Raw genomic sequence first — 27,727 nt, 5'->3', positions numbered from 1 at the left:
TAAAAAAAAAATATGATTTGAAAGTCAGAATTGGAAACTCAGAAGAACATAACACCAGTGAGTCAGTGACCACTAACTATTATACCAATTTGATTTGATAATCAAAATTAACCCCACTTCAATGCACTTGTTCCTCAACATAATTACTATGTCAACAACTTGAAATTGCTCTTTCATTAAATCTATTCCACAAACACAACAACAATTAAAGGACTCAATTCCTCTTTCTCCCAGCTTTTCTGTCAATCCTGATTCCATACATATCAACAACAAACAGAACACATGAAATTAATTAGGGTTTCATATGGCAAATACACAGAGGTTATTGCTGGAAATTGGGGGAATCGCAATTGGGGTTTGCTGAAAAAGTTGGAGGGAAAGTGAAGCGGGCACTAAAAATTGAAATTTAGGGATGTGAGATTGTTCAGCATTAGCGGCGACCTTTAAGGTTATTAGGGGCGGAATGGTCCGCCCCTAATAGTCCTTTATTTATATATACATGAAATCCGGTTCATCTGAACACCGCCCCCAAACCCCAAAATCATCTATACCCTAATTTTCCATTTTCCTTCTTGAATCCCAACCTCACCATCATTCTCACCTGAGTTAGGGCGCCTACCACAGAGGTAATCTGTCTATCTCTTTTGTCACTTTAGTCTTTCTATCCATTGAAATTGATACACTTTTTTCTTTTTTTGATATTTACATTTTTTGCTGAGTTAGATTTTGATTTGTTTTTTTCTTTAATAATCTTATAACTTAGTTATATATTTTTTATTAGATGAAATCTATTTTAGAAGACTAAGAATACTAAAATTAATTCAGATTAAAAAACTGACTCTTCGTATATATTTTGGATTTGGATATAAAATTAGTTTGGAAGAGTTCATAAAACAACTCGTATCATATGACATTTGATGAAGTAATATTAATAAAACATCATAATTTCGTAAACATTTCATAAAATTTTATAATTATAATAATTTTTTTTGTTACTTTTCTTCATCACCAAAGTTATACAATTAAGTTTTTGTAACAAAAATGATACACATTGTATCCATTTTTATACCTATCAAGTAATAATGAATCTGTTTCGTACTTATTACCAAATTTGGTTTTTTTTAGTATAAAATAATGGCTGCAGATGTTGCAAGTTACCACAATGGAGATGGTAGCGGTAAGGACCCGTCTGATCCTACTAGAGATCCAAATCAGTGCGAGTCTTCAGGTATTTTCTTTTTCATTTTAATTACACTGACAAAGTAATTAAAAGGTGTATACTAATGTATTTCTTTTGTTATTCAAAATCAAAAACAGAATCAATTGCTCTCAAGAGAAAAGGCTCTGGTATTGAGGTAACATCAGAAGAGAGAAGTGGAAAAGATATAATATCACTTCCTAATGTTGATCATATTCAAAGACTTAGAAAACTGCTTGGGGGCCGCATATTGAAACGAAAATCCTCTTCCCGTTACACTCGGTACACTCATGCACGTACTCTACAATCACCTGATAAAGTACAAAGATTAGAGGGACTGATAATTAGACTGCAAAAGCAAGTTCAACACATTAGTCAAAAGGTTCAAACTAAGGAACATTTGGCAAAGGACAACAAGATAGAGGAGCTAATTCAAAAGACTCTGGATATGCATTCAACTAGGCCGTCTCAACCTCAGATGCCTCAGCCTTTGGCAAGGCACTCTGACATGCATGGACCCTTAACTTCTCAGTATCAGTGGCAGATACCACAACCACCACCATTGCAGCAGCCTCTTCCGATGCCTTATCACTATCCCCACACTAATGGGCCTTCGCCGCAGCAGCCTCCTCCACCCTATTACTATCCCCACACGTATGGGCCCCCATTGCAGCAGCCTATGCCACCCTATCACTATCCCAACACAAATGGGCTTCCATTGCAGCAGCCTACACCGCCCAATCATTATCCCAACACAAATGGGCTCCCATTGCAGCAGCCTACGCCGCCCTATCACTATCCCAACACAAATGGGCTCCCACAGCAGCCTACGCCGCCCTATCATTATCCCAACACAAATGGGCTCCCATTGCAGCAGCCTATGCCGCCCTATCACTATCCCAACACAAATGGGCTCCCATTGCAGCAGCCTACCCCGCCCTATCATTATCCCAACACAAATGGGCTCCCATTGCAGCAGCCTATGCCGCCCTATCACTATCCCAACACAAATGGGCTCCCATTGCAGCAGGCTATCCCACCCTATCACTATCCCAACACAAATGGGCTCCCCTTGCAGCAGCCTATGCCCCCCTATCACTATCCCAACACAAATGGGCTCCCATTGCAGCAGCCTACGCCGCCCAATCACTATCCCAACACAAATGTGCTCCCATTGCAGCAGCCTACGCCCAACACAAATGTGCTCTCATTGCAGCAGCCTACACCGCCCTATCACAATCCCAACACAAATGTGCTCCCATTGCAGCAGCCTACGCCCAACACAAATGTGCTCCCATTGCAGCAGCCTACACCGCCTTATCACAATCCCAACACAAATGGGCCCCCATCGCATCAGCCTAAGCCGCCTGATCACCATCCCTCCATGTATGGGCCCCTGTCGCAGCAGCCCCCCATTCCTAAAGTTTCGACCGGCCCAGACCCCAAACCTTGTCCTAGTCTCGTCCCTGACAATACAAAAGATGCTTGTCCAAAACGCGAGCATACAACTCAGGACATACTAGGTAATGTTATATTTAAGTATTTAAAGAGCTTCTTTAATGAATAATGAGTAACTAATATTAAGGTCCTTACTACTTTACTAAACGCAGATCATCCTGAGTCACAAGCTGGAAAGAAAGCTCGAAATATGTTTTTGGGTTTTAATATATGGGAAAAGCTCAAGGAATTCTCTAAAATGAACAGGCTCAAGAGAAGAGCTTTCTTTGTAATTCTTCAACTTAATTATTTTTACTTGAATATATTATTTTTAGGTGGAATACTTTTAGATTTCTTGTTCCACTTTGCATATTCTTCTTTTCATTTTTAACGAGTCCCTTGGTGATGATATTTATGTGATTCTTTTTCCTCTTACTTAATTTTGAATTTGCAGGAAATTAGTGTTTATATGGTAGAAAATGATGCTTGTTTAAAGGCATTTTTCAATCGTATGGATGTTAGCAGCAGAGGAATGATTAACATGGATGAACTAATAGCCGGATTCAAACTTTCACTTCCATGTCCATCTGTTGATCTTCTAATGAAAATTGTAAGCATACAATAATTTACGCTCTCTTTGCATTCTGCCAATAGATTTGTTAGAATGCGGAATGGTGAGTATATGACAAAATGTATGAGTTCCATCTCAAAATAAATTACGATAAGATGTATTTAGTTTCTACATATGGCACTCTCTAACGAAAAGCACTAGCTCACTATACATAGAATTGAATTTACAGGGTGATTTAGATAAGGATGGATATTTGGACTATCTAGACTTTGTGAACATACTTGTTAAGGTAAGAATTCTAGGCAATGAAAACAAGCACATTCGTGCAGCCTTTGAAGTTTTCGACGAAAACCAAAGTGGATATATAGAAATGGACGATCTTCGACATTGCTTCGATGATGGTATTAATGTTGAAGAAAACATTGAAGAAGTTGTTGAAGCCATTATGGAAGATGTGGACATTGATAAGGTATGATAAGAGACCGTCCTTGTTTTTATTTCAAGTAGTTTATTTACTCAACTACCTTCCATGAACTTGCAGGATGGAAAAATTAGTTATGATGAGTTTGCCAGGTTGATGAAATCTTATACGGATTGGAGAAGAGCATAGAGACAGTACTCAAGAGAGTGGTTCAACACTCTCAGTTTGAAATGCTTAAAGATATGATATCCTTGCAGCTAAACAATGATGAGAGTAGATAGAAGTGGAAGAACCATAGAGTAATTTTCTTTTGTTATTGTTTTGAAATGCTTCTCAGTTGATTTTCTAGTTTGAGACATCATTCTGCTTTTCTTTTCTGAAAAGGGTTGCACAAAATATTGTTTGTTATTGAGTGGTTGATATGTTAAAGTTGGGAAACAAGTTTTTACCAAAGAAATAGTGTTAGTATTTAAATGAAAGAAGAAAAAAAACCTCCATTAATTTCCTCTTACAAATAAGAGCTCCTACATTATATGGGAATGTTTATGTTTCCTCTCTGAGTGTCAAAAAGATAAATTATTTTGTGTAATATAATCATTAAGCAATTAAAGTTAAATTGAGAAACAGGTAGCAATACAATTAAGTAACTATCTCATAAATACTAAAGTTCCCAGTGAATAATGTGTGTACACTAAAAAAAGAACAGATAATTTTGTTTAAAGTTAGCCCAAACTATGTGATCTTTAAAGAGGACTGTTTTGATATTTGGGGAGCTAGAAAATGTGCTTTCCATGATCAGTTTTTCTGAGTCCCATTTGGGAATTGTCAAAAAAAAAAAAAAAAAATCAGAGTGCCTTGGGTGAGTTGACAAGGATTCATTTGTTGTTGATAGTGTTCATCATTATGAGAAGTGCTTGACCAAGGATTCCTAATAAGTCTCCTATGGGAATTCATGTGTTTTTAAAAGCTAGAATCAGTCTTGTTAATGAGGAAAGGCTTAAGAGTAGGGAAAAGGCCATTATTGAGTTTGTAAAGTAAAGCTTATGAGAGACCAATCTGATAGTCTCAAATCAATTAAACCCACTTCAATCCAGTTATACAGTAATTGACTTTTTATTCATCTCCTCACAATATTTACTTTATGTCAAAAACTTGAACTACAGACACAATCACTATTAAGGGACACATAAAGCCAACAACTTCCTCTTAATTCCAGCTTTATTGTTAATCTCTAATTCAATACATTCCATCAGTTACAGAAGAACACATGAAGTTAGTTAGGGTTATTGTTAATTGTTATCAACCAATAACCATCGCTAGAAATGGGGCAGTTTGCTGGATAAGTTGGCTAGAAATTGAAGCCAGCCCTAAAAATTTTGAATTTAGGGATGCCAGATGTTTGAGCATTAGGGACGAACTTTAAGGTTATTAGGGGCGAAATGTGTCGCCCCTAATAGTCCTTTATATAGATCAAATCCGGCTCATCTTCTTCATTTCGTTCAGGCCAGTCTCCTCCATTCTCCCAACCCTAATTTTTCATATCATCTCCAATCTCCCCTGTCACAGAGGTAATCTGTCTATAAATTATTTTTTTTAAAAGGTATTTACTTTTGTGTTATTTAATTATTTTTTACTTTCAGAAAAAAAAAATAATAAAAAATTATTTCTTACTTTATATTTTGGGTGATTTTTTGATAGTTCCTCTTCCCGAGTCCCGACTCTATCGACAGTCCCTCCCTCCTCCCTCGGCAAAGGTAAGTGATTTTTTTTGTTAGTGTAATGGTTAATTGAGTGTTAGAATTAATTGGGAGATTAGATAGGTATTTGTGTTAATTTCTGTGTGTGTATATATTTGTGATATTTGGCTTAGATTGGTGTATGAGTACTTATATGTGTATCAATATTATGTAATTTGGATCAGATTCAATGTTTTTAGGTCTATTCAGATTCGATCCAATATTATTAGATCGGTTTTATCCGGTGAATGTATTTTATATATATTTATTGGTTTAATTTGAATTTATTCAATATAGACCTAATATTTTTTGGATCGGATTAGATCCATCTAATATTTTAGGTCCTGTATATATTAGATTGGATTGGATGGATCCAATCCAAAAAAAAAAAGTAAAATTTTAATGTTAATTTTTATATATACATATGTATATTTTACTTATAAAAATATAAAATATAATTACTCATCCAAACTAAATGAAAATACTAATTAATTTGATTGGATGTTGGATGTATTAGATTTTTGGACACCCCATCCAACATCCGATCCGATCCAATTAGATATTTAAAAATAACATCCAATTCGATTTGATCACAATTGGATATCCAATATTTGACGGTCTGTTGTAATTGAATCGATTAGTTGTCATTAGATTGGATGATTTATGCACACCCCTATTAAAAAAAAGCATCTTTAAATTACATGTTGAGTTTTATTGCTGGGATTTGACCCCATCACCCCAAATACACACTCCAATATTCTTTATATGGCCACTTGAGGAGTGGTTGTGTATTTTTACGTTAGAACTTAGAAAGTTTGTTTTTGAATCTTTTTTTTGGTAAGAATAGGTAATTTAAAAAATGAATTTTTTATTTTTTATATTCTAAAGCTTTTTTTTTTTTTTTTTTGCATTTTTATAAAAATTTATATAGCAACTCACATAGCAACTAAGAGCATCTAAAAATTTTCTCATCATCTAAAAATATAATATTTTATTTTATCTCTCTTCCACATTATTTTTGGTACTCTAACTTCTAAAATTACTCTAATAATATAGCATTCTTCAAAAATATCATAATTATGATCTCGCACATTATTATTTAATTTTTTTAGCAACAATAATTTTTTAGTTTTAATTTTTTATTAAAAAAATAATGATAGCATCATTGCTACTGTATGACATTCACACATATTTCCTAGAATGATATTCTTTTCCTCTAATGATATAACATCTCAATATTTTACCAGTTCATCTATCCACCTCAGCAAGCATCCCTTAATTTTTTTACCATTGGAGATGCTCTAACGGAGTAATTTAAATCGCAACCTTAATCCACATAGAAATTACTGGAACAACCCAAACCGTAAAAATAAAAATAAAAACTAAAAAAATGATATATGAGGTTTATATTATTAAAAACTAATTTAGTTTATATGTCTGATACATTAGTGATTGTTCTAAGACTCGTTTGATTGTTATTAAAAACTAGTTTTGTTTCAAAAAAAAAAAAAAAATAGTTTAGTTTATGTGTTTAAAAACAGTTACGGTAACTGAATTTTTTGTCAGTGTAATGCTTATTTAATTGTTAAAATTACTTTAATTTAGTGTTAGAGCATATTTTTTTTAGATGAACTATATTTTACAAGACTAACATTTCATATATAATTATATGAATAAAATACATATTGATATAAAAAATGTGTAATTGTGTATATTAAGAGCTCCTCATATACAGGACCGGTCAAAGAGTGGGACAACTGAGACTAGGCTTCACTATTTTAGAGACTCCCAAAAAAATTAAAATATATACACAAAAAAATAATATAACATATCTATTTTAATTTAATAAATATCATAAAAAATTGCAGTAAAAGTTGTAAGTAGGGAGTATGTAAATATGGGGAAGCTTGAGTGCTGGGTTCGATTCCCCAATTAGTCTTTTACATACCATATAAGGTATGATAAGAGACAGTCCTTGTTTTTATTTTCAAAACTTGTAAAATTCAGAAACTATAACCCACAACCACAACACTAAGAAACAGGGAGCAATATAATTAGAGCATTATTATGAGACACCAAAATACTTAGCACTACTATAAGATGTTGTTCTATAATTAGTTAGCGGTTCTTTATAATTTTATTAATTTAGAATAAATAGAATGTAATATTGAATTACACTAAGATAGCGTTTAGTTGGAGGAAATAAAATGTAATAGAATGAAAAAGAAACAACTTTTATTTTATTCCTTTATTTGATTTTATTTTAAAGTACTAGAATATCATTTATGTTAAAAAGAATAGAGTTGGAGGGAGTAAACTTAGAGAGAATGTGAATCCATGCGTTTGAGGCGATTAACATTATTAACATTTTAATTTAAAAAGTAAGACCTACTTAAAAATACAAACTACTTGTCATTGAAATTTAATTTATATTTTATATTCCATTCTCAAGTCTAAATTATGATTATAAACAACAAATATTTATAGCTTAATTGGTTGAGGTGGATGACATAATGTTTAAGATCATGGTTCAAATCCCATAACACTCTTCTTTAATATTTTTTTTTCCCTGCTCTATACACAAGTACCCAGTAAATAATGTTGTATACTAAATAGAACAACATATAATTTCGTTTAATGTTGCCCAATCCAAACTTTGTGATCTTTAAAGTGGATTGCAAAGAAATTAATAAAAAAAAATATGATTTGAAAGTGAGAGTTGGAAACTCAGAAGAACATAGCACCCGTGAGTCAATGACCAATTGAAATAAATCAGTTTATTTCATTTGCAGAGAAAAACCTACTGCACTTTCTTCATAATATCATCAGATACCAATTTGATTTGATAATCAAAATTAACCCCACTTCAATGCACTTGTTCCTCAACATAATTAACTTGAAATTGCTCCTATTCCACAAATACAACAACAATTAAAGGACTCACTCACTTCCTCTTTCTCCCAGCTTTACTGTCAATCCTAATTCCATAAACAGAACACATGAAGTTAATTAGGAAATTGGGGGAATCGCAATTGAGGTTTGCTGAAAAAGTGAAATTTAGGTATGTGAGATCGTTGAGCATTAGCGACGACCTTTAAAGTTATTAGGGGCGGAATGTTCCGCCGCTAATAGTCCTTTATATATATATTCATGATGAAATCCGGTTCATCTGATCACCGCCCCCAAACCCCAAAATCATCTATACCCTAATCTTTCATTTTCCTTCTTGAATCCCAACCTCACCATCATTCTCACCTGAGTTAGGGCTGCCTATCACAGAGGTAATCTCTCTATCTCTTTTTTCCCTTTAGTCTTTCTATCCATTGAAATTGATACACTTTTTTCTTTTTTCTGATATATACATTTTTTGCTATGTTAGATTATGATTTGTTTTTTTCTTTAATAATCTTATAACTTATATATTTTTTATTAGATGAAATATATTTTAGAATACTAAAATTAATTTAGATTATATGACATTAGATGTACATACCATGAGCATATTTCTTAAAAAACTAACTCTTTGTATATACATCTTCAGTATCAATATATTTTGAATTTGGATATAAAATTATTTGGCTCTAATAATCATTTTGAATTGGAAGAAATTCATAAAACAACTCGTATCATATGACATTTCATAAAATATTATTAATAAAACATTATAATTTGGTAAACATTTCATAAAATTTTATAATTAGGGTAAATAGCGACATAAATACCTAAAGTTTTGAGTTTGTAAGCGGTATAAACCTAATGATTTTTTTTAGTGGCATAAGTACCCAATGTTTGTAAAACTGTAATTTTTCTCTATTTTCGTCAGTCCAGGCTCTGTTTTAAATGAAAGATTTGGAAGTAACGGATACTTCATATTCTCGTCCAGAACAAATAATCTAGAATTTAGGTCTTATATGTGTCCTGTTTAAGACAATAACAGAGTCTGTACTGATGAAACTAGAAGAAAATTACAGTTTTATAAACATTGAGTACTTATGCCGCTAAAAAAAATCATTGGATTTATGCCGCTTACAAACCCAAAACTTTGAGTACTTATGCCGCTATTTACCCTTATAATTATGATAAATTTCTTTTCTTTTTGTTACTTTTCTTCATCACCAAAGTCATACAATTAAGTTTTTTGTAACAAAAATCATTCACATTGTATTAATTTTTATTGATTTTAAAGGAGAATGTTTCTAACTATATACGTATCAAGTAATAATGAATCTGTTTCATACTTATTAACAAATTTGGTATTCTTAGTATAAAATGGCTGCAGATGTTGCAAGCTACCACAGTGGAGATGGTAGCGGTAAGGACCCGACAGATCCTACTAGTGATCCAAATACGTGCGAGTCTTCAGGTATTTTTTTTCTCATTTTAATTACACTAACAAAGTAATTAAAATGTGTATACTAATGTATTTCTTTGGTTATTCAAAATCAAAAAAAGAATCAATTGCTCCCAAGAAAAAAGGCTCTGGTATTGAGCTAACATCAGAAGAGGGAAAAGGAAAAAATACAGAATCACTTCCTAATGTTGATCATATTCAAAAACTTAAAAAATTGCTTGGTGAGAGGAGTGGTTACATTGGAGGAAGGGGCCACATATGGAAACGTAAATCCTCTTCCCGTTACAATCAGTACACTCATGCACGTACTCTACAATCTGCTGATGAAATACAAAGATTAGAGGGACTGATAATTAAATTGCAAAAGCAAGTTCAACACATTAGTGAAAAGGTTCCAACTAAAGAACATTTGCCAAAGGACAACAAGATAGTGGATATGCATTCAACTAGACCGTCTCAACCTCACATGCCTCAGCCTTTGGCAAGTCACTCCAACATGCATGGACCCTTAACTTCTCAATATCAGTGGCAGATACCGCAACCACCACCATTGCAGCAGCCTCTGTTTCCATATAACTATCCCTACACATATGGGGCCCCATTGCAGCAGCCTATGCCACCCTATCACTATCCCAACACAAATGGGCTCCCATTGCAGCAGCCTATGCTGCCCTATCACTATCCCAACACAAATGGGCTCCCATTGCAGCAGCCTACGCCGCCTTATCACAATCCCAACACATATGGGCTCCCATTGCAGCAGCAGCCTCCACCCTATCACTATCCCAATACACATGGACCCCCATTGCAGCTGCCTATTCCCCCCTATTACTATCCCAACACACATGGGCTCCCATTGCAGCAGCCTATGCCGCACTATCACTATCCCAACACAAATGGGCTCCCATTGCAACAGCCTATGCCGCCTTATCACAATCCCAACACGCAGCAACCTATGCCGCCTGATCACTATCCCTCCATGGATGGGCCCCTATCGCAGCAGCCCCCCATGCCTAAAGTTTCGATCGACCCAGACCCCAAACCTCGACCTAGTCCTGTCCCGGACAATGCAAAAGATGCTTGTCCAAAACGCGAGCATACAACTCAGGACGTACTAGGTAATGTTATATTTAAGTATTTAAAGAGCTTCTGTAATGAATAATGAGTAACTAATATTAAGGTCCTCTCTACTACTGTACTAAACGCAGATCATCCTGAGCCACAAGCTTCAAAGAAAGCTCGAGATATGTTTTTGGGTTTTAATATAAGGGAAAAGCTCATGGAGTTCTCTGAAATGAACATTCTCAAGAGAAAAGCTTTCTTTGTAATTCTTCAACTTATTGATTTTTACTTGAATATATTATTTTAAGGTGGAATACTTTTAGATTTCTTGTTCCACTTAGCATATTCTTTTTTTCATTTTTAACGAGTCCCTTGGTGATGATATTTTATCTGATTCTTTTTCCTCTTAATTTTGAATTTACAGGAAATTAGTCTTTATATGGTGGAGAATGATGATGGTGTAAAGAAATTTTTCAATCGTATGGATGTTAGCAGCAGAGGAATGATTAACATGGATGAACTAATAGCCGCATTCAAAATTTCACTTCCATGTCCATCTGTTGATCTTCTAATGAAAATTGTAAGCATACAATAATTTACATAATATTTCGATGTTGAGTTCTATCTCAAAATAAATTAGCGATAAGATGGCACTCTCTAACAAAAAGTACTAGCTCACTATACATAGAATTGAATTTACAGGGTGATTTAGATGAGGATGGATATTTGAACTATCTAGAATTTGTGAGCATACTTGTTAAGGTAAGAATGATAGGCAATGAAAACCGGCACATTCGTGCAGCCTTTGAAGTTTTCGACGAAAACCAAAGTGGATATATAGAAATGGACGATCTACGACATTGCTTCGCTTATGATAGTGATGATGAAGAAAACATTGAAGAAGTTGTTGGAGAAAACATTGAAGAAGTTGTTGAAGCCATTATGGAAGATGTGGACATTGATAAGGTATGATAAGAGACCATCCTTGTTTTTATTCCAAATAGTTTATTGCTTTTATTTACTCAATTTCCTTTCATAGGATGGAAAAATAAGTTATGATGAGTTTGCTGCAATGATGAAATCTGGTACACCAAAAGCACAGAGGCAGTAACCCCAAAATCAGTTCAACACTCTCAGTTTAATATACTGAAAGATATGATAAGAGTAATTTTCTTTTGTTATTGTTTTGAAATGCTTCTCAGTTGATTTTCTAGTTTAAGACATCATTATGCTTTTCTTTTCTGAAAAGGGTTGCACAAAATATTGTTTGTTATTGAGTGACTGATATGTTTCATTGTCTTCTGTCACTCTTTCTCCTAGTATTAATTTATTGATATCTATCAAGATAGGTGATTTAGTTAGCTATGAACTGTTAGGTATAGAGTTTTTTTCTTAGTGCTATTAGTGTTATTGGGAGTAAAAGAAAAGGTGGGTCAGTGGCTCATCTACAAGCTCTGCTACAATCAGCTTTCTTTGAGAGTCTACAAAGTGCCTTGTTGGCTTGAACTGTTCTTAAATACCAAATTTAACATAGATTAGCATAAATAAATGTTTATTCTAAAAAAACTCATGACACCTTATTATCATTATTAATGTTACTTGTATAAATTTATTGATAGTCACTTGACTTGTTGGTTTGGTATAGGATAACATGAGAGACACATAGATAATAGCAGTTAACATTACTTGACTAACACATTCAAAAAGGTGTAAATCATTTAAAAAGAAGGTCCTCCACATTCCCTCTTCAGTTATCGTGAAATTTCTCTAAGCTCTTCTCTGTGAAGAATACCTCCTCACCCTTCGTCCATTTTCTCTTCGATGGAGGAAGAACTTCTTTTTCGGGTGTTCGGTCTGGCTTGCTTAGGTCGAGTAACCAACTAAAGAAGTCCATTTCCTTTAGAGAGAATACAACTGTAGACAGTAGTTGTGATCATCAGAGGCCAAAATTTCAAATCAAGCCCACTTCAATGCAGTTGTACAATAATTTTATTGGAGAATATTGTTCCACAGAGATTAAATGTAAAAGTATGGCCATATATAAAAACATGAGCTACTCCTCTCATCACCAATTAGTTTTGAGATGAAACTTCATGAATCTCAACAAATTTTGAAACAACTTTTAATTCATTGAGTCAATTCCACAAAAACAACCACAATTAAAGGACTCATTACTCAATTTAAAGTGTTTGGATATCATTAAAAAAAAAAATTGTGAGTAAATTAAAAATTATGTAAATTATTTTAATTTTTAAGATAACTTCTCAAAAGTCCTTTTGGGAGAATCTACAAATCCTACCTTCTTCTAGAAGGACTTTTAAATTAAAAAATTACTTTTTATTTTTTATCCAAACACCCTTGCAAGGATTTTTTTAATTCTAAAAGTTGAAATAAGAGCTTATAGAAGCTAAGCCAATCAGAGCCATTGTCAATTCTGATTCAATACATTCCATCAGTTACATACCAAAAACAAACCAAGTTAACCAAAAGAACACATTTGGTTTTGTGTAATAGAATGGTAATGATAATGTAATGTAATAAGAATGGTAAGAGAAATTGATTACATTGTTTGGTTTGTAGTTGGAATGAATGTAATTAGAATTATTGTGTTTAGTTTAGTATGATAATGTAATGGAATAAAATTTGTATTGAACAAAATAACCATATTACTTTTATTTAATAATTATAAAATATTCAAAAAAAAAAAAGAAGATAATATAGACCTTTAACTTTGTTTAGTATATTTTTATTAAAATTATTTCTTTTATTTGTAATGGAATGTAATTATAATGGGATTATATTAGTTTTGGTATGTAATTATCATTATAATACTCACCGTAATAATTATTACAGACATATTCATTACCATTACATTACTATTACAATGAACCAAACATCGCCTTAATTAATTAGGATTTAACATGATAAATAATTAAATACATAGAAATGTTGACTTTTCATGAGCTTCATCATCAACTTTATCTTTTCTGAGTTTAATAAATGAAGATCTATAACAAATAAATTGATTATTTCAAAAAAAATTAATTCCACCTTTGGTATGAGATTTAGATTTGATGGAAATAAAAATGTAAAATTTAAATTAAATTTGAATAATAAATATTTGTGTTTCAAGGTAGATTTCACTTTTTAAATTAAAATAGTAGTAATATCAATCCCCTCCAACACATAAGTTTTATATTCCCTCCAAGTCTACTCTCTCTAACTCTATTCTCTCCAACTCGCACTTACATTACATATACTTCATTAGGTGTCTTTCCGTCAAAAGAAATAAAAACATAACTATAATAAAAATACATTCTAATACTTTAAAATAAAACTAAACAATAAAATAAAAAAAAAATGACATGTAGCTCAAACAATATACTTAATCAATCTCATCACATCTATCATAATAGTGCAGCATACATATAAATTATTTTGGGATCGAGTAAAAAACAATACCCTTCAAATCTTGGAACATATTGGATGCAAAAAGCTGCCCTATTTCTTCTATTTGGGACTGAAATTATTAGTATAGCATCGATTGGTTTTCATTGAAATTTAGGGAAGTGAGATTCTTGAGCATTAGCGGCAACCTTTAAGGTTATTAGGCGCTAATAGTCATTTTATAGGTAATCTTTCAATCTCTTTTCTCCCTTTTTTTTTTTCACAAAGTAAAATAGTGTTTCTATCGATCAATTAGGGTTTAATATGGCAAATACACAGAGATTATTGCTGGAAATCGATGGAAATGGGGGAATCACAACAAGCGAGGTTTGCTGAAAACGTTGGCGGGAAAGTGAAGCGGGCACTAAAAATTTTAAGTTTAGGGATATGTCAGAATCTTGAGCATTAGTGACGACTTTAAATTGAATGTGTCGTCCCTAATAGTCCTTTATATACATGAAATCCACTTCATCTTCTTCATTTGGGTCACCTGTGTTTATCCCCCAAATCATCATCTATCCCAACTTCCCAAACCCAGAAAATCATTCCCTATACCCTAATCTTTGATTTTCCTCATTGAATCCCCATTCTCACCCATGTTAGGGCCGCCCGCCTCTCTTCGCCTATCACCGAGGTAATTATTCTACCTTTTTTATTTGTTCTTCCGTAAAGTAAAATTGATCAATTTCTGGATATAATCAAATTTTGATTTGTTATTATATTTGTGTTATTTTTGGATGAATATTTGGACAGTCCCTCTCTCTCCAGTCTCGACACTCTCGACAGTTCGTCTTCGTCTCCCTCGGCGAAGGTAAGTAAATATGTGTTAGAATTAATTAGGGGATTGCATATTAGATTGGTGATTGTGTTAATTCTTTTGTGTTTATTTATATAAAAATTGGGTGTGTTTAAAAATAATTTATGTTTCTGATATATTAGTGATTAGAACATTCTCATTGTTATTACAATTATAAATTTTTGTGATATATTAGTTAGTTTTATATGCATGTGCCTGGTTAATGGGTGATAAAGATAAATGAAGTTCTACTTTATTAATAATAATAATAATAATAAAAATAAAATAAAAAATAAAAAAATTAATAGTTTTTTTTTATATACTTTAAAACAGTTTTTTTTATGAATTTTTACGAAATTCTATATAGAAACTTCTATAGCAACTAACATAGCAACTTAAATCGCAATTAAAATTTACATAGCAATTAATATAGAAACTACCGGAGTAACCAACGGAGCAATTTAAACCGTAAATTTGAAAAAAAAAATTAAAAAAAATAGTATATGAAATAATTTTTCAATAATTAATACGATTTTAAGTAACTAAAGTTATTATGAAATACTTTGAATCATAATTAATTGTAATACTTCAATTAATAGAAAAATAAGTTTCAAAAAGAAAATTAATAGAAAAATAATATTATTTTTGAAAGGAAAAGTAATATTATTAATTCATATCATTGGTAAAATACTAATAACTAACAAGGCTTAAGTAATTTGTTCAAAAAAACAAGGCTTAAGTAATGAAGATGAAAATAAATTCTCTCAAAAAAAAAAATTAATGAAGATAAATTTATATTTAATTTTAAATAATCAAATAAATAAAAAGATCAATAAATTTAATCATAAATATAAAAAAGTGTTAATATTATAAAATCACAAATTAGTTCATTTAAAAATTGTAATTATTATTTTTTAAATTGAATAAAATATGTTTTTTTTTTTTTTGAATAAATTGAATAAAATATGTTAGTTACTTCGTTATAAAATTTTCATCACTATGGGAGGGATATTGTTACCAATTGTTACCAATTTTCGTTATAAGAAATGAAAGGCATATTGTTACCAATTGGGAGGGAGGGGGGCATGTGGGGATATAATATAAATTTTTGAGTATTTTATATTTTGATCCCATAAAAATAAAAAATAAAAAAGATATTTGTGTCCTTATATATTTTTATATTTGTCCCCATAAAATTTATATTTTTTATTTTTATCTTACATATTTTTGTTTGTAGTATGAAATTTATATTTTTTATTTTTATTCTCAAACTGTTATTATTATATAGTGATAATATTTTTTTTTCATTATTTTCATCATATGTGCTTTTGACCAGTTCGGAGAAGCTGAGTTAGTGGTGCATATTCACTATTCAGTGGCATTATGTCAGTGTAAATGATTCAACATAAATCTAAATAAGAAGAAAAAAATTGTTAAAAATAATATAACTAATATATGTCAGCAGTGAATGATATAAAGATGAGTTGTGCATACTTTCCGACTAAACAAAACAAGTTTTCTATCTTAATAAATTTTTAGAGGTTCAGATTGGAAAGTAGTTCAAGTTAACAATTTTTTTCACTAATAGACTTAAGTTTGATTGATGATGATGATAGTGACTAATTTTTGTAATGAACATTATATGTTAGTATTACTTTATGATGATTTTAAAGTAGAATGTTTCTAACTATATATGTATTGAGTAGTAATAAATATGTTTCTTACTTGCTAACAAATTTGGCATTCTTAGTATCAAATACCTACAGATGTTGAAAGCTACTACAGTGAAGATGGTACTAGCGATCAGGACCCAACTGATCCTACTCAACAATCACCTGAGGAAATACAAAGATTGAAGGAACTGGTAATTAAATTGCAAAAGCAAATAGATCTAATTCAAATGCATGTGGAGAAGAATTCAACTAGGCCATCTCAACCTCATGTCAGCATGCATGGACCCTCAACTTCTCAATATCCATGGCAGATGTCGCCACCACCACCATCGCAACAGCCTCCTCCAACGCCCTATCACTATCTCAACATGTATGGGGTCCCATCGCAGCAGGCTCCTTTGACGCCCTATCACTACCCTCACACATATGGGGCCCCATTGCAGCAGCCTCTGCTACCCTATCACTATCCCTACACGTATGAGCCCCCATTGCAGCAGCCTGCTCTGTCGCCCTATCACTATCCCTCCACATATGAGACCCCGTTGCAGCAGCCTACGCCGCCCTATCACTATCCCAACATATTTGGGATTCCATTGCAGCAGCCTACGCCGCCCCATCACTATCCCAACACATTTGGGCTTCCATTGCAGCAGCCTATGCCGCCCTATCACCATCCCAACACATTTGGGCCTCCATTGCAGCAGCCTACGCCGCCCCATCACTATCCCAACACATATGGGCCCCAACCGCAGCAGCCTATGCCCCCTCGGCCTAAAGTTTCAGACAATGCAAAAGATCCTTGTCCAAAACGCGGGCATACAGCTCAGGAAGTACCAGGTAATGTTATATTTAAGTATTTGAAGAGCTTCTGCAATGAGTGACCACATAAAAATTTGCAGAGCTAAAAATTAGAGTAACTAACATTAATGTCCTCTCTACTCTACTAAATGCAGATCATCCCAAGTTACAAAATACAAAAAAGGTTTCAAAAGTGTCTTTGAGTGAAATGATGTGGGCAAGGCTCGAGCAATTCTCTACAATGAACAAGTTCAAGAGATTAGTTCTCTTGGTAATTCTTTTCAACTAATTTATTTTTTTTATTATTTTTATGTGGGATATTTTTAGATCTCTTGTTTTGCTTAGCATGCACTTCTTCGGTGATGATATTTATTTGATTCTTTTCCTTCTTTTTTTGATTTTGAATTTACAGTTTATTGGTTGGTATATGTCAGTAAATGATGCTGGTTTTAAGGCATTAATTTCTGATATGGATACTAGCAGCAGAGGAATGATTAACGAGGATGAACTAAGAGTCGGATTGCATAAGCTTGATGATCAAATTCCAGATTCACATGTTCATGTTCTAATGATAATTGTAAGTGTGGCACTTTTTCTTCCTTAATTCTGGTACAATTACAATGATGAGAAGGACCTAACTTGAGAATTGGATTTACAGGGTGATCTAGATAAGGATGGATATTTGAACTATCTAGAAATTGTGGGCTTATTTGCTAAGCTAAGATTGATAGGCAATGATGACAAGTACCTTCGCATAGCCTTTGAATTATTCGACGAAAACCAAACCAAATACATAGAAATTGACGATCTACGACATTGTTTGGCTGATGTAGTTCATGAAAACATTGAAGAAGTTGTTGAAGCCATTATGGAAGAAGTGGACATTGATAAGGTATGATAAGAAAGACACTATCCTTGTTTTTGATTTTGCTCTTATTTACTCAATTTCCTTCCATGAACTTTGTAGGATGGAAAAATAAGTTATGATGAGTTTGTTGCGATGATGATGTCTGATATAAAATGGAGACAATCATCAAGGAAGTAATCACAAGAGCGGTGCAACAACAGTCTCAGTCTGAATTGGAAGAACCATAGAGTAATTTTCTTTTGTTATTGTTTTGAAATGCTTCTCAGTTGATTTTCTAATTTGAGATATCATTCTGCTTTTCTGTTTTGAAAAGGGTTGCACTTGTTTGTTTTTGAGTGTTTGCTATGTTTCATTTCTACCAAAGAATAGTTCCATTAGAATCATTGTCTTCTGTTACTCTTTCTTTTAGTATTTAGATGAAAAAACAAAAACCTATTAATGATTAGTTAGTTTAATCTGGTTGTTAGGTAGTTAGAGTTCAGTTAGTGTCGGTTAGCTTAGCTGGTGTGAAGCTGTAATAACTGAATTTTGTTACATCTGTAGCTCTCTGTATCTTGATCTCTCCATTGTATATAATGATACTAGCTAGTGTGTGTCACATTAAATGAGATTGTTTGCCTAGTCTTCTTCTTTCTCAGATTTTTTCTCCTCTCTTTCATCTATCTTTCTCTACCTTTTATCTTTCTAAAATGTCTATGAAGTTTAACAATATCCATTTAACTCTTAACAAAACTAATATTATTTTTTCATTTTCTGTATGGTAACTTTCCATAAACAAAAGTTTGAGTTCAGTGTACATAGATTTTGTATTTATTAATGCTTCAACAAAGAAAATATTATGGAGGCAATTCATTTTTATTTTAAGACTTTTATAGTTTAAACCTCATCTTGTTAAGTTTTGTTGGTTTTTCTGTGTTGAATTCTCTAGTATATATATTTTGAAAGGATTTCTCTGTGTATTTTAATATGATGTTTTATCTTGTGACTTCATTGGTTCTAAACATCAAGAAGATTTTTTTTTTTTTTTTTTTTGAAATAAAATGTTCATAGAAAGATGAAACTAGACCTCGCGGTCATTACAAAAGAGGTTTATAAGTATGGAAGAAACATTTAAACAACCATACCGATTATGGATAAAAGTTTACTTAACCATATTATGGGTCATAAAGTTATAAGTCGTTACAGTTTTAGGAAATAAACAACCAACAAAAGATGAAGCAATTCTTTTACAAAAGCTAGAATAGTTCACAATTTTTCATCTAGAGTCCTCTCCATTGAGAGTGTTGATCACTACCCTTGAGTCGCTTTCCACAATTACGAACTTGCAACCCTTATCCTTTGTCGTTTCCAAAGCCAAACAACAAGCAGTATCCTCACCACAAATAGCATCAAAAAAATCTAACCTTGCAATAGTCACCCAAGCCACCACACCATGGTAGTCTCTAGCAACAACCACAAATTTTGGGGAGGAGGACGTCACTCATATAATAGGATTTGGAGGAGTAGGAATAAAAGAAGCTATGTAATCTGCATAAGAGTAAGCAATAGAGTTAATGTATTGTTTCACATTATCCAAATTGTTATTGTGTACCATCATTTCGAGCTCTCCATATAGTATTGATAATAATAAATGCATGAAGAAAGACCTCATCAATATTGAAGCTTTTGTTTCGAAAGCTCCAAATGAATTTAATCTAGTCTCACATTAGAGTACTTGTTTCAGAGACAGAAAAAATACACCATGAGGAGGAACGCCACAAGTGAAAAGCCAAAATTACAAGTGAGGAACAGGTACTCCATAGATTCCTCTTTAACCCCACAGTAGGAAAACATGTATCATCAATGTGGAATCTCTTGTTCAGAACAAATTGAATTGAGAAAGTACTAGAAATGATACTCCACTAAAAAATCTTATGGTGTTCAATGATTTTGATATTCTAGAGCCTGTTCCAGACAGATGGGGCAACCTCACTATGGGAGCCCGTTGCAGAGCTTGGATTAAATAAATCGATTTACTAGAGAATCAACCATTTACTTTCCTTGGTCTAGACCCAATGTTTTTCCCTCTAGCCTGAAAGTCTGCTCCCTTTTAAGATAGCAGCAATAATTTCTTTGTCAAACATGCAGTTCAATTTTTGAGTGCCCCAATTACCATTATTTGTTAGAAAATCAGCTATTTTACTAAACTTAGACGGTAGCAATCCATTCGATTTTGGAAGGAAATCTTTTCCATGAGATACTCTAAGAATCTTCTCAAATACTAATATGGGATGATTTCACAAATGCACAAAAACAACAAAAAAATAACAAAAATACGGTTTCACGGAATTTTAAACATTTTTACGATTTTTTTGATTTTATTTACATAAAATACGGTCTTTTTATGTTGAAATTTTGTTCATTTGTTGTTAATTTTTTGTTATCTGTATGTTATTTTTTGTTGTTATTTTGATGTTATTTTCATGTTACTTTTATGTTGTTTTCTTATTGATTTTATGTTATTTTTGTGTTATTTTTTGAAAAACCGTAAAAATGTAAAAAAAAACATTTTTTGAACGTAAAAATGTAAATATTTTACAAAAAATGGTGTCTTATGTAATTATTCCTACTAATATCTCTCCCATTAATCACCACTTTAAAAGTTCCTTTACTTAACATCAAGAAGATTTTGATGTATAGGCTTTGAGACTAAAGTTTAAGGATATAGTGCAAGGTGCGATCATATGGTGCCTTATGCTGTTTTTTGGGCAAGTTTTGTGGGTTGCCTTGTGTCTTCAAGACTAATTTGACTAATTTTGTGTTATGTATAGTGCTTCTTGTCTTAAGCCTTTCCACATTAGTTTAGTATCATTATATTAACATGAGCAACCTCATATTCAAATTTCAAACGTTGGTCTTTCGTTCTAGATATGTTTGTTGGTTTTTTATTTATTCTCTTAAAGGAACTCTCATTTCACATATGGTTAAATATGTAATTATACTATTTAATAATTTTGGGCTTGTGGTTATACAATTTAGGGGGTGCTATTATTGATGGCCTCACATACAAATAGGATCTTTAAGAAATATATAAATGAATTGATATTGTTTTTTGTTACATATCCATGAAAAAGATACAAGTCTCCACGTATCTTAAACCATATTGGCATTATTTTCCATTCTGTCTTTTGCCAATTAAGTCATATTCGAGTTTGAAAATGGATAACTAATTCATCACTTTGATTAAGACAAAAATTCTTTTTGTAAGGAATTAATAATAAATAGTTCTTAGTATTGACTCTTATTTAGTGTATCTCTAAACTTATAAATTATAATATATAATACGTGTAGTTTTAGACACTTAGTACATCCCACTTACTTAAATATATAAATATTATATAAAAATATACATGTTATGTATATGTTAACTTCATTGTGGGTACCACTACAACATCATCCTCATCGTCGTATATGTATAATTATATCAATTATTTGATGGGTTTTGTACTTTGTAGGATACCAAACAATGTACAAATGGAGTGAACATAGAGGTTATAATTTTGATAATTTGGTCCACGCTGATATATATATATATATATATATATATATATATATAAAAAAAGATAGATACACACATTTATTTTATAATGATTACATATTTTGATTTGGATCGTATGAATATGTATGATTGAATTTGGTATATCCATATATTTAGTTGACAGTTCTAGATTGCTTCTTATTTATGTCTTTATTATAAAGCTTGTGTATACACATGGAATGTTTTTAGAGAACATGTCATATTGAGTCCACATCCATAAATATGAATGATTGCATGATTTTAGTTATATAAAAGAAATTTTTATTAGTGATATTTAGGTATGGAATTGGATTAATACTCTTTCTTTAGTTTCGAAAAATGGAAATATGGAAGGTACAAATTTGTGATGCACATGTTGGCTGGCCATACACGTGTTTTTTGTTCAAAAATATGGTAGATAAAATTTATGAGAAATGCTAAAGGACATCAGTAGTGCCTAGCACCCTTCTAATGTGTCAGTATCCCTATTGATTTAACTAAATATCGAGTCCCACATAATTTAATATAATAGCTTTTAAGGAATATCGCTAGCCAATCACAACGTGACATGTCGAGAAGGTGCTAGGCATTATTGGTGCTTAATGGCAATGCTCAAAACTTATTTGTCAGAAGGAAAAGAAAAATGAAGTATTAATTAGAAAGCGTTTAAGAGATATATAATCAGGGTTGGGTCTATATTAAGATGAGCTAGGTCCGCATCTAAGGTTTACTGGGCAAAAAAAATATTTTTACTTTAAAAATATACAGTTTTTTTAGTTTTTTTTTTTAATAGGAATGGATGATATTATTAATTTAAATCCGCAATCACAATCGATTTGAGAGTACTAGGAAGAGTACTCTCCGAAAAACTACGATCAAAACAATAACAAGAGCCACGAGCCAAACAATGGGCAGCCTTGTTAGCATATCGCTTAACATGAGAAATAGTTACATTATAAGACTTTGCAATCTTTTTACATCGATTCCAAACATCGATGGCATATCAATTTGACTTTGCAAAGCTTGAACAGCAGTAAAGCAGTCCGTCTCGATCACAACATTTGTCAAGTTAGATTCTTCTGTCAAGTTAGATTCTTTCATTAATAAATATTCATTTTCATTACTCATTCAAAAAATTACACAAATTAAAAATATTTCAATATCTGATGATAATTTTACAACTAATAAAAAATAAATTGATTTCATTAGTAATTAATGTAAATTAGTTTTAATTATAAAATATTTTAATTATTTCATATAAATTAATAGATACATATATATATACTAGTAAAAAAGTACGTGCGAGGCACGTATACTAAATTTTATGCTAATTTTTTTCTATGTTATTTGAAAGTTATATAATTAAAAATTAAAGAAAAAAAATATTATTAAGTATTAGGTGAGATTATTATTATGTGTATAGGAAGAAATCACAAATTAATTAATCTTATAATTTTAACTTTAATCAAATAAGGTTCTAGATATATGAACAATAAATAATCACGTAAAAATAAAAAATAATTATTTGAATAAAGAATTCAATATACACAGTTATATATATGAATCCCATTATTCAAAAATAATTATTCAATATATGAACAATAATTTGTCACGCTATATATTTTCCAATAAAAAAATCCACCTCCTCATAGTCAAAAATAAATAATACATGTAATACAGATCTTTGTAATGGAGTACCTAAAAGAAACAAAACTTCAGTTACCATAATCGGAAAAGGTTTAAGTGAACTAAATAATGACTAAGAAGATCTAAATTACAAAATGAAAATAACATGTCTATATGAGTATGATTTTTTTGCTATATGAGCATGATTGATCTAAGAGAAAATAGATAAACCTATAAACATATAAATATACTTAATATTAATTTTGACAAAGAAACAATTTAATTATAAACAATTCTAAATATCAGCTTGACAATTTTAACACACTAATGTATACATCATGATAATTTTATTTTATTTGATATCAAATGATAGAGATTATTGAGGTTTTCAGCCATGGAAAACACACTATGATCAAAAAGTAATGCTCATTAATTGTATATTTCAAAGAAACTCTAATTTCCATGAATGTCCCTAATAAGATATAAACAATAAAGTTGTAAATTAAAAAAAAAAAGTAGCAAAATTTCAGTTAATATAAGAAATAGAACAAATTGAAGATTTATACAATTCTGAAATTTAAACTCTTAGATGCCATTAGCGAAGAGACAAAACTCGTTAGATCCCCTAGTAGAACACTACCTTAATGGTCTGAACACAAAAATTGTAGAAATCAAAATATGAATAAATTAGCATCATCAACAAAAGGAAAATTAAAGGGAAAAGACTTAATAATTACATGACAAATAATTATTAATTGAATTAAAAAATTAAGATTATAAGATTAATTCAAATTATTGTTCATATATTGATTCTAGAAAGAGTAAAATTAAGATTATAAGATTAATTGAATTAAACTTTTTGATATTAACAAAATTGTTGCTTTAATTTTTCATCACACTGAAAATATATTGTTTTAGCTCTATTAGACAATCATATTTTCCCTTGTAAAAAGTCATTTTTTTTTATAATTGAAAAATGTGATGTTTGAGTAATTACATGTATCGTGTAATTGAAGATTTGATGTTGAGTCATTTTTTTATTTTTATTAATGATGTTTTTTTTTTTTGATTTAATGAGATTTATTTTATTATATATAAATAAAAAGTGATCCATAAATTTTTCATAAACTATTTTATTTTTAATAATAAAACATTTTATTTTTAATATAAATAAGAAGTCACCCATGAATTTCTCATAAACCAAGAATTCGGTTATATAGGCACACTTTATATAGAATAGATATATCACAATTATATATACTGATTAGTAAATTTAAAAAATAATTCTATTTATATATATTTATATATGTCTACTTAGTTATATTTAATTATTTATTTTTATGTTATTCAATAAATAATGTCATCTTTTATTAAAAAAATATTCAATTTAAGTACTATTTATAAAAAAAAAAAAAAAAAAAAGTATAATAATATTGAACATTTGTTTGTTGCAATACTTTTTATTTTTAAAAAATATCATACTCTTTCTCTTTTTTTCTTAAAAAAAATAATAATGGAAAGATAATTTTTAGATATGTACAATGAGTTTAAATTTAAATTGTAATATTCCTCAAAAAGTCCCCAAAAAGTTCAGTTTGATACAGATAAGTCCCTAACCTCCAAAAATAGCGGCAATAGTCCTCAAGGTCAGGTTTTTTATTTGTCCGTTGGTCTCCAAGTTAACAGATCTGTTAAACCCAATTCAAATGCCACGTGTCGAAATATTATTGGTGGGTGTTATTATTTTAATTTAAAAAAATAAATAAATAAATAAATAATTTTTTAAAAAAAAATCTTTTTTTCTTTTTCTTTTTCTTTTCTTTTTATTTTTCTTTCTTTTCTTCTTCATCTTCTTCGTTTTCTTCTTCTTCAACCCAACCCCAACCAGCCACAAAGTGTGATCGGAGCACCACCACGACCCCAACCACAACCACATCCCGACTGCTAACTCCGGCCAGCCCTAACCCCACTCCAGCCCCGACCCAACGACCCCAACCACAACCACATCTGTATGTATAATATAAATTCGTACCATCATCAACAATCAGATCCAGACCACCATCTCGACCCCAATCAAGAGCACGCTTAGTACACCACCAATACTCTTGAAGAGTCTCACCTTTCCAAGCAAAAAACAGCAGCTGAATCACGAGCTATGGCGGCCGCAGCTTGATCCTGAGTCGAGAAAATGTTGCTGGAGCACCATCTCACCTCAGCACCGAGTGCGGTTAGGGTTTCGATAGAACAGCGGTCTGAATAGTCATGTGAAGAGAACCAGTGATTCTGGCTCCCTTAAATGGCTGAGATGGACCGAATTCAGTACGACATGAGACGAGACCTGGCATTTCGACCTCCGCGAGTTCGATCTCGAGACGACCGAAATCGGCCTGAGAAAGGTCCCTGACCTTGTATTCACGGCCGGCGGTGGTTTTCTCGACGGAGAGAGACATGTTTTCAGATCTGATATGAGCTTTGATTCGATCTGAGAAGAGAGAGAGAGAAATGAGAGTGATGTGGTTGTGGTTGAGATCTGAGAAGATGAAGAAGAAAGAAAGAAAAAAAAAGAAAAGAAAAAGAAAAGAAAAAGAAAAAGAAAAAAAAGAATTTTTTTTTTTAAATTTATTTATTTTTTATTTTTTTTTTAAATTAAAATAATAACACCCACCAATAATATTTTGACACGTGGCATTTGAATTGGGTTTAACGAATCTGTTAACTTGGAGACCAACGGACAAATAAAAAACCTAACCTTGAGGACTATTGCCGCTATTTTTGGAGGTTGGGGACTTATCTGTATCAAACTGAACTTTTTGGGGACTTTTGCCGCAAATTTCCCTATTTAATAAATATTATAAGTTATATAACTACATTTAATATAAGATAAAGACATATGTATAGTAAGTTTAAATTTAAATTATAATATTTTAAAAAATAAATAATAACACTTTTTATGATATAGTCTCAATTAATATAAAATATATTTATATGCCCGATTCTCTACTAAGTCATCTCCTCAAGCATAGATACTTTTCCAATTGTTCGTTCCTGGATGCAAACATTGGTCACTCACCTTCTTTGACTTGGCAAAGTATTTGTTGGGGTAAGGAATTGCTTCTCAAGGGGCTACGGTTTAAAATTGGCAATGGTAGAAGTGTGGATAGTGGCACCGACCCTTGGATACCAAGCTATTCTGATTTTAAACCAGTCAGCTTTTCAAGCTCTATCCCGATGCCAGTTTCCAGCTTTATTACTGATGAGCGCATTTGGAATGTCTCTCTTTTGAATAGCTACTTCCAGCAAATAGACATTGATCGAATTTTGTCTATTCCGTTGAGTTTCTTTGCTGATAATGATCGCCTTATCTGGCATCACTCTACAAATGGCATCTATAATGTCAAATCTGGGTTCCATTTAGCTACATCTTTGGAAGAACAGCATGCATCCTCAACATCTAATCAGCATAGTGATTGGTGGAAATACTTTTGGAACTTAAAATTACCCCCTAAAATCAGAATCTTTGCTTGGAAAGTGTTTCAGAACATTTTACCAACAGCAGCTGCTTTGTTTAAAAGGAAGGTTTTAGATTCTGGGGAATGTGCTCTTTGTAAGTCGAATTGGGAGTCTATTGGTCATGCTCTCTTTGGTTGCAAACATGCTAAAAATATCTGGAAACATACAAAGTTCAAGATTGATTATAGACAAGCTAATAGCATGTTCAATGGTGATTATTTGCACCATTTATCTCCTACATATCAGCAGACAGATTTTGAAACTTTGTTATGTGTGTTGTGGGGGATTTGGACTAACAGAAACAAAGTCGTCCACGGTGGGGATCCAAGACTGCCATCAGCGATTGTTCAGTATTCTACTCGTTTCTATGAGGACATTACTCGGCATCAGGCTCCTGTCAGAACAGTGGCTACTGTTAATGATCATAATGCAGCAAGACCAGCTTCCATGACAGAGAAGCATGTCCAAACCTGGTTACCACCGCAGGTTCATGGTTACAAACTCAATGTGGATGCTGCTACTGATTTGGAGCAAAAGAAAATGGGCATTGGGGCGATTCTTAGGGATCACAATGGTTTAGTGGTGGCTGCTCTTTCCAAACAGGTTCAAGGAAGTTTTAGATCAGATGAAATGGAGGCAAAAGCGCTTTTTCATGCTGTTAATTGGGTGATGCAATC

The 27,727-nt window shown here is 31.9% G+C and overlaps 2 protein-coding genes across 4 annotated transcripts; both read left to right on the top strand.

The window, feature by feature from the left end:
* Positions 1-45: 45 nt before the first annotated feature.
* Positions 46-12,398, top strand: LOC115711050 (uncharacterized). 3 transcript variants are annotated; one of them, XM_061112979.1, is made up of 7 exons: positions 46-626; positions 1,126-1,228; positions 1,318-2,721; positions 2,809-2,924; positions 3,090-3,245; positions 3,436-3,675; positions 11,816-12,398. In XM_061112979.1, the coding sequence occupies exons 2-7, from the start codon at positions 1,135-1,137 to the stop codon at positions 11,885-11,887; spliced, it is 2,082 nt and encodes a 693-aa protein (XP_060968962.1). In that variant the 5' UTR covers positions 46-626; positions 1,126-1,134; the 3' UTR covers positions 11,888-12,398. The 3 variants fall into 3 exon arrangements, with proteins under 3 accessions (XP_060968962.1, XP_060968963.1, XP_060968964.1); XM_061112980.1 differs by lacking the exon at positions 11,816-12,398 and adding an exon at positions 3,748-4,179 and having other exon boundaries at positions 49-626; XM_061112981.1 differs by lacking the exons at positions 46-626; positions 1,126-1,228; positions 1,318-2,721; ... (1 more) ...; positions 3,090-3,245; positions 3,436-3,675 and adding exons at positions 8,063-8,644; positions 9,627-9,726; positions 9,816-10,832; ... (1 more) ...; positions 11,201-11,356; positions 11,479-11,742 and having other exon boundaries at positions 11,816-12,114.
* A 1,734-nt stretch (positions 12,399-14,132) lies between these two features.
* Positions 14,133-18,997, top strand: LOC115708839 (pollen-specific leucine-rich repeat extensin-like protein 3). Its single transcript, XM_030636857.2, has 8 exons — positions 14,133-14,408; positions 14,503-14,857; positions 14,977-15,034; positions 16,770-17,529; positions 17,646-17,761; positions 17,903-18,067; positions 18,149-18,382; positions 18,458-18,997. The coding sequence occupies exons 2-8, from the start codon at positions 14,820-14,822 to the stop codon at positions 18,533-18,535; spliced, it is 1,449 nt and encodes a 482-aa protein (XP_030492717.2). The 5' UTR covers positions 14,133-14,408; positions 14,503-14,819; the 3' UTR covers positions 18,536-18,997.
* The last annotated feature ends 8,730 nt before the right edge of the window (positions 18,998-27,727 follow it).

Source organism: Cannabis sativa, chromosome 3, assembly GCF_029168945.1.
Source record: "Cannabis sativa cultivar Pink pepper isolate KNU-18-1 chromosome 3, ASM2916894v1, whole genome shotgun sequence".
NCBI lineage: Eukaryota > Viridiplantae > Streptophyta > Magnoliopsida > Rosales > Cannabaceae > Cannabis > Cannabis sativa.
Note: the sequence above shows the minus strand (reverse complement) of the source record. Positions and strands in the feature narration are given on the sequence as shown.